This window comes from Chaetura pelagica, unplaced genomic scaffold, assembly GCF_000747805.2.
Source record: "Chaetura pelagica isolate M959 unplaced genomic scaffold, ChaPel_1.0 scaffold13, whole genome shotgun sequence".
Lineage (NCBI taxonomy): Eukaryota > Metazoa > Chordata > Aves > Apodiformes > Apodidae > Chaetura > Chaetura pelagica.
In genome coordinates this window covers 561,917-570,451 of record NW_009954543.1, presented here as the reverse complement: position 1 = coordinate 570,451, position 8,535 = coordinate 561,917, and the positions used below count along the sequence as shown (strand labels likewise).

General features: G+C 44.2%; 1 protein-coding gene across 1 annotated transcript in view; it reads right to left on the bottom strand.

Moving 5' to 3' along the window:
• Positions 1-8,272, bottom strand: part of CALM2 (calmodulin 2 (phosphorylase kinase, delta)) — a 30,426-nt gene extending 22,154 nt beyond the window's left edge. The window contains exon 1 of the mRNA XM_010004956.1: positions 8,222-8,272. Within this exon, the coding sequence (XP_010003258.1) occupies positions 8,222-8,272 (51 nt within the window). The remainder of the gene's footprint in view (positions 1-8,221) is intronic.
• Between the last annotated feature and the right edge of the window lie 263 nt (positions 8,273-8,535).

Here is an 8,535-nt window from a genome sequence, read left to right as displayed (position 1 = left end):
AAGAAAACTTACTGAAGGAAAAAAAATCAGCAAAAAGAAAAATTGGCTTCATCCTGGCTCAAACCAGGACAGCTAGTCATTAATCCCCGTGTTTTTATAACTAAATTTGAGTGAGCCAACCTGCCTGTAATAGTGGGAGCTGCATGCTTAAGCACACCCATGCTGCCTTGAGCAGACATGTTGGAGGAGAACTAATTGTTCTGCTGCATCAGGTCCTTCAGCTCTGCACCAATGTCTACCCACAGCAGTCAGGGTGAGCTGAATTCCACCCTGCATTTCAGGAATAGCTTCTTGCTGGAAGGGCTGCAGTGCCACCCGTATGGTCCTTGGTCAGCCACCCAAAAGGCAAGTGGCTTGCCTCTCTCCCAGGAGGATGATTTGGACAAGAGCCACGAGCTCTGAGAATGAGTCAGGAGAGTGCAAGACCTGCAGACATATCTTTATGCTGTGTGGTTGGAGTGAGTGCAAGAGAGAATAAGGGCTTCTTGCTCCTGTTTCTCTGAGTAGTTGCATAGAAATGAGGTCCTGAGACACTCAAAGTCTGTTTGCCACATCATGGCATCTCCCTCTTTAGATAAGAAAGGGCATTTATGTGTCAGCAGAGAAGCAGATGAAGGGAGGGCTCGTCTGCAGCCTTCTCCTCTGCAGGCACCAAGTCCCTATGCCCAAGCTGCATTACAGCTGCAGAGCCAAAAATGTGGGCTACCCTTGCTGAAACATTGGCAGCACATCACTGTTTACAACTGGAATTCTTTCTGCCTGCTTTTACCAATGACAACTTCAGACAGGAATAGGAAACTTCACATGATTATGAGGTCAACTTTTTTTTGCTTCTCCAGTGCCCCCAGGCAAGCACAAAACTACTGGAGTTAAGATTTATGATTGCTTGCAAAAAAATTGAGCTTGAGCCACAGTTTTTAGCTGGCTCTTTTGTGTTATCTTTTATAGCACTTCCAACAGCACATTTGTTTGAAACTTTTAAAAGCAATTTGGTTCGCTATCATTTGCTCCTCATTTCAGCTCTCCCACCTTGATTATCTGTGCTTGCACCAGGAGCAATTTTAACCTGACCCATTCTCGAGTAAATGAAAAGGCAATGTGTGTTTGCAAAGCATGTTTAACTTGTGTCTTTCATCTGTGATTAATATTACATTTATTGAGCCACATAAATAAGTAATTCACTTACAAACCTGTCAAACGGATAGTAATTTCTTCCCCTTGGAGTTTACAGCTCTGAGGTATCCCTTCTTGTGGTTTCATTTCCTTTTGTGTAGCTGGGGATAAAACCAGTCAGCTTAGACAACATGCGGAAGAAGGAGGGCTGCTCAGCTGTTGTTCTCCTCTGTCCTGTCCCACTACATAAAACATAGATAAATGCACATAAAAATGTAGAGTGGGAATAAAAGAACCCCTTAGCATGTCACTTCTGCTGTGGTGGTTTGTGCACATGAAGTAGACTCCTGCTTGGCCTTCTGGTTTGGATCACAGCCCTGTAAAATAATTTCTACCAAGAGACTAGGGATCTGTTTTTGTTCACATGCAAATGAAATTAGTGGAATTACATAAGCATAAAATCAGGGGCAAATGAGAGGAAACTCTTGTTTTCTCTTTTCTGCTTTTATGGAGTTGGGCTCCTTAAACACAAATAAGGTGATGCTGTCATAAGAGATGGAAAGTAAGTCATCAGGCACCTGGTCTCAGGAGGACTAGCTGCAGCAGTTAAGACTTGCAAGCTATGCAATTCACACAGAGGGTGGTTTGAAACAAAATGAACTCCCCAAACTGGGAAGCCCCTTAGAGCTAAGCAAAAGGAAACACCAAGCAGAGGCAGAGGGGATCTAGGTGAAATCCCATCCCCTCCCCACCTTGTCCAAGTGGCTGGATCAAAGCTGTAGGGAACTATCTCCTTATAGTCAGGGATCCTTTTCTAAAAATAATTGTGTAGGACCTCGCTTTGGAAGCAATGATGGGAGTGCTTTCCCTCAAAATCCACCCCAGCACCATTTCAGGCTGTGTGCTGTGCTAAAGCTCTTCATCTGTGGGAATTCTCCTCCCTCCACCATTAGCTGCATATGTAAAACCCTGCATAAGCCATTGTACTCTCTGGGATCTGGGGGTGGAGAAAGGAATGGAAGAAATCTTGTAGCAGAATAAATTTAGCTTCCATCTCTTCCAGGATGCTCCTTCACACCTCTCAGTTAAATGCATACAGCCCTGTACCAAGCCATGCAAATGCAGCAAAACCAGCAGAGCATTCTGTCTTGGTGAAGGGGCCCAGGTTTATACTTCAGTAAAGTAGGCTCAGTACTGAAAACAAAAAGGGACCCTCCGAGTTATCTGATGAGAGACATTTTAAACACAGTCCATGGGAGAGCAGCTCAGTTAATTCCTAATACTGTTCAGCTATACTGGAAGTAAAATTTTATGGCTGTGTAGAAATAAAAAATGGGATCAAGATTGTAGGCTAAAAGGGCAGAAATTACATTTACAAAGCTGCTTTTTGTGATGTTTGGTCTTTTTTGTTTTACTGTTAACCAGACTGCAGAACTTATTACTTGTCCTTAAGGAGTGCTACTGTACACAGGGAGTAACCAGCTCGTGGTTATCTGCTGTGACCAAAATGCTGACATTTTGAAATGGACGTTATTCATTGCAACCACTTTGACTGAGGCCATTTCATATGGAAACAATTAAGAGGCAGAAAGCATATCATAACAAAGGAATGAGAAGAAAGATCATGAAATACAAGCAGATTGGCTCATTCTCTAAAAACGGATGCAGTATTTACTGCTAGCAAATATAATGAATCTAAGAGTTGAATTACCACAGGAGAGAAGGCACAACTCTGAACTATAGATTTTCTTACGCAATCTAAGAGGAAAAAGTTTAGATTAATGATAAATGTAAAATTCAAGTCCAGGATAGAACAAAATTTAACTTACTTCATATATGTGCAGAATGAAGGGAGTCTGAAAATAATGCATTTCAGAAGGGGTCACAATAGGAAATAACAAGGAAATAAAAAGTGAATAGGAACTAAAAAAAACAAAACATAGTCTATGTGCATTTCCTTAAAAGCAAGGGGGAAAAGGAAATATACATTGAAGAGCACTCACAGAGATTTACACGTATTCTTGATACCAGTCTAAATGCAATTGGAAACAGAAAAAGGCCAAAGAACAAAATCCATTTCAAAGAGGTGGGTACTCTTACAGGCAGGAAATACCCAGAGGGAGGGTTTGTTCCCCCACTGCTGTCAGAGAATGAGCGAGGTAATTACTGGAAAGCATGTATTGTAACAAAGAATTCTGAAACACCATTTAATACTTCTGTCTGCTTGAGTAATTAAATGAACAGAATATCAGGGCTAAGCGATGAGAGATAGACGAGACACTGTCAATCATACACAGCTGGGAGCCAAGATGTCCATGTCCCTCAGTTCCTAAAGCAGTCACCTGTATTTGCAGGGAATTTTGGAAATCAACCTTCAGTAGGCACCAGTACAAGGTCCCCTAGTGCTAAAATTGCTGTGCCTCAGTGCTGTATGCTCACTCACACATAGGATTTCAGTATGTCCCAAAACTTGAGTGCCTTTAACTTAAACTTGCACTGATAGGAATAGCAAACTGCCATCTAACTCCTCCCTCTTGACCCTGCTGTCTGTTGCCACTGAAATCAATTTGAATTTTATGACTCACCTCACTGGAGCCAGGATTTGGCTTAATGTCTTGATGTAAGGAGTTAATGGTTCTTCTGACAGTAACTCAGGGCTGGCATAAGTGAGAAGAGAAATATTTCTGTGCCTTGTGACTGGGTGAACATCCCATTCATGCTATCAGCTTACCTGGCAAAAGGGATAGCAGGTGTCAATGCCTAAGTGGAAGGCATCTCACTTCTTCAGGAAGCTGAGAACTGTGCAAATGTCCAGTAAAACTGGCCAACATACATAGAGCAGAGGGACAGTCACCTGAGGGTGCACCTGAACCTCTGAACAAGGCACTACAGATCTGACATAGTGACTGCATTGTCATCCCTCATCATCCTGCCCTCCCTCCAAACCCTCACAATGTGTGATGTTCCACAGCCACGTGTCTGAAGCTAGCAGAGCTTCAGAAGGCTGTGCTGCCAAGGTGGGTGGTATTTGCCAACAGCACTCTCCCTCCAGCTGCTGCTCCCTTTCTGCAGCATCCCTCAGAGGCAACAAGCACACCTCCCACAACACCCTCACTCATCCCCAGACCACTGGCTTTAATCACTCAGGGCAGCCACTAAGGTTGCTGACTGGAAACCCATGCAACTTCCAGTCCTTTCCCAACCTTGGGAAATGCTTTTTCCTTGGCATTAGCACAGCAGAGCATGGCAGGAGGTGGCCAGCTGGGAGAAGGAACAAGTAATCCCGGGTGCCACTGGCATTTTAGAAAGAGCTACATATTTGACATACTTTCTCCAGAAGATCCCTTTAAATAGTAGAACTTTTGCACATTTGTATTCAGAGCTCTTACAATTTTATTTTTAAAGGGAATGTAGGTGTTCATGAACAGTGGGTGTGAGACTGACAGCACTAGACCAGAGCTCTCCATTTGCAGAATAAATGCTGCATTGACTACTATACTGCACACCTGTGTCATGAAAATGCCAAGGATTCCGAGGGTCATCCCATCTCTGTGCTTGTTTTGCCTTTGTCCTCTCAGCTGAATCTGCCCCAAAGTGAACCAGCAGCTAAGATGTCCCGTGTGTGTGTTCAACCCCTTCCTAGAACAGCCAGAAGATTATCAAGCCTTCCAGACAGTAATTGCTTTTGAGCTTCAGCAATGCATTTGGATTTGGCACTCTATTGCCACGGAAGTAGCCTTTTGCATGAGGTCATGAGTTCCCTGACACATCTTTAAGCAACATGGATTTTCTTACGCAATCTAAGAGGAAAAAGTTTAGATTAATGATAAATGTAAAATTCAAGTCCAGGATAGAACAAAATTTAACTTACTTCATATATGTGCAGAATGAAGGGAGTCTGAAAATAATGCATTTCAGAAGGGGTCACAATAGGAAATAACAAGGAAATAAAAAGTGAATAGGAACTAAAAAAAACAAAACATAGTCTATGTGCATTTCCTTAAAAGCAAGGGGGAAAAGGAAATATACATTGAAGAGCACTCACAGAGATTTACACGTATTCTTGATACCAGTCTAAATGCAATTGGAAACAGAAAAAGGCCAAAGAACAAAATCCATTTCAAAGAGGTGGGTACTCTTACAGGCAGGAAATACCCAGAGGGAGGGTTTGTTCCCCCACTGCTGTCAGAGAATGAGCGAGGTAATTACTGGAAAGCATGTATTGTAACAAAGAATTCTGAAACACCATTTAATACTTCTGTCTGCTTGAGTAATTAAATGAACAGAATATCAGGGCTAAGCGATGAGAGATAGACGAGACACTGTCAATCATACACAGCTGGGAGCCAAGATGTCCATGTCCCTCAGTTCCTAAAGCAGTCACCTGTATTTGCAGGGAATTTTGGAAATCAACCTTCAGTAGGCACCAGTACAAGGTCCCCTAGTGCTAAAATTGCTGTGCCTCAGTGCTGTATGCTCACTCACACATAGGATTTCAGTATGTCCCAAAACTTGAGTGCCTTTAACTTAAACTTGCACTGATAGGAATAGCAAACTGCCATCTAACTCCTCCCTCTTGACCCTGCTGTCTGTTGCCACTGAAATCAATTTGAATTTTATGACTCACCTCACTGGAGCCAGGATTTGGCTTAATGTCTTGATGTAAGGAGTTAATGGTTCTTCTGACAGTAACTCAGGGCTGGCATAAGTGAGAAGAGAAATATTTCTGTGCCTTGTGACTGGGTGAACATCCCATTCATGCTATCAGCTTACCTGGCAAAAGGGATAGCAGGTGTCAATGCCTAAGTGGAAGGCATCTCACTTCTTCAGGAAGCTGAGAACTGTGCAAATGTCCAGTAAAACTGGCCAACATACATAGAGCAGAGGGACAGTCACCTGAGGGTGCACCTGAACCTCTGAACAGGGCACTACAGATCTGACATAGTGACTGCATTGTCATCCCTCATCATCCTGCCCTCCCTCCAAACCCTCACAATGTGTGATGTTCCACAGCCACGTGTCTGAAGCTAGCAGAGCTTCAGAAGGCTGTGCTGCCAAGGTGGGTGGTATTTGCCAACAGCACTCTCCCTCCAGCTGCTGCTCCCTTTCTGCAGCATCCCTCAGAGGCAACAAGCACACCTCCCACAACACCCTCACTCATCCCCAGACCACTGGCTTTAATCACTCAGGGCAGCCACTAAGGTTGCTGACTGGAAACCCATGCAACTTCCAGTCCTTTCCCAACCTTGGGAAATGCTTTTTCCTTGGCATTAGCACAGCAGAGCATGGCAGGAGGTGGCCAGCTGGGAGAAGGAGTAGCCCTGTGGGGGATGTCAGCTTCATCCATCTCCTGCCCAGCCATCCAAAAGCAGCGGTGGTAGAACAAGTAATCCCGGGTGCCACTGGCATTTTAGAAAGAGCTACATATTTGACATACTTTCTCCAGAAGATCCCTTTAAATAGTAGAACTTTTGCACATTTGTATTCAGAGCTCTTACGATTTTATTTTTAAAGGGAATGTAGGTGTTCATGAACAGTGGGTGTGAGACTGACAGCACTAGACCAGAGCTCTCCATTTGCAGAATAAATGCTGCATTGACTACTATACTGCACACCTGTGTCATGAAAATGCCAAAGATTCCGAGGGTCATCCCATCTCTGTGCTTGTTTTGCCTTTGTCCTCTCAGCTGAATCTGCCCCAAAGTGAACCAGCAGCTAAGATGTCCCGTGTGTGTGTTCAAACCCTTCCTAGAACAGCCAGAAGATTATCAAGCCTTCCAGACAGTAATTGCTTTTGAGCTTCAGCAATGCATTTGGATTTGGCACTCTATTGCCACGGAAGTAGCCTTTTGCATGAGGTCATGAGTTCCCTGACACATCTTTAAGCAACATGTTTGGGTCTATTAGACTCAGATACTTGTGTCCAACTTTGGAAATATCAAAGGTTCTTCCCAGGTTTCCAAGGACCAGGGAGACACCCAAAAGCACGCCTGTTTTCTCTTAAAGAAAACACCCTGCAGTACAATATTTGAAATAGCTGGGGTAGCTTATGCCTCCATTAGAGGTGGATCAAAGCATCGTGCCAGTTCTGGAAGCTAGAGAAAACATAGGCAGGAGCTGCTTGACCAAGTCCCTCTGAAGGTGGCATCTCCCTGCCAGATTACAGGGGCCTCTGGTCAGACAACAACAACTGGAGGAGCCCGGTGCCTTGGACCTGCTTTTTCACGCTCCACCTGGGAAATCTGATTTCCCAAGTCTTTCTGCTTTCATAGTGCTAGAAATTTCTGATAGACAAACAGGAATATTAATGCTATTATGCAAACAGATCAGGCCTGAGGCTCTGAACTAACTGTGAACCCAAAGACTAAATTTGGGATGATCTGAGGTCTGCCCCTGCAAAACAGCCGCTTACTGTTAGGTCATCTAAGGCTCCTTTTGTCTTCTCCTAATTTTATGGTGTGATCTTTTGTGATGAGTTTCAGCCCTGCCTTCCTTCTGTTCATTTTTTTAAAGTACTTTTGCAGTAGTCAGTTCTCTGAAGCACCATTTTCTTTCCTTTGAATTGACTGAGAATCTGGGTTAAAGTGACTGACTGATGTGACAACAAAGGAGCGATTGTCATCAGGTCCACAGGATTTGATATGCTGTTGGTTATAAAATGTACTCAGACAGCCCAAGTTCTGTGCCACATTAATATTTGATGTCATTGGACTTGACTGGCTGTAACTGAAAGAGCTGAGGCCACTGCTGGGAGAATGGGCATCTCCCTTTCAGGGGGAAGTTAGGGCTCATAGACGCTGACAGCCTGATCTGCCGTGTACCCATAAGCACCAGCTGGTGTGAGAAATGACAATGCAGGTTTCCCCATATTTAATCACTGATAGGTGAAATGCTCTTTGCAACCCCTAGGCATTGTACATGTTACCAGCAACAACTTTGCTTCTTCCAGCAGTTTAGAGGGTATTAGTCCATGGCTCCTTTCAACAGTAGCTCCTCCCTCCCTCCTCTCTCTCCCTCTTCCCTCTTTGGCCACCCCTGCTTCTCCTAGTGCCTGTGGTAGCAGCCATAGCCCAGTTTCTGTAGGCAAGACAATCACACCCATACCTACCTGCCTCTGCCTCCCCTGCTCATTCACTAGCTGTAGGCACTCTTTAATCATGGTCACAGTCAATGACCCATACACCAGGTGCAGGGAAGCTGGGAGGGTGCATGTCCGGTCGGTGAAACAACTCCAAGCCAGGCTCTATGGAGAGGACCCCACATCAGGACCTACTTTCAGCATCAGCCTTTCAGTAATGTGCTGGGCATCACATAGTGCTAGGGGAGTGCAGGGGTAATCACACTAGAAGACAGAATTTTTGTCGAGTAACATTCGTGCATTTGCTACCATTATTTGTTAAGAGTCATTAAACAACATCTAGG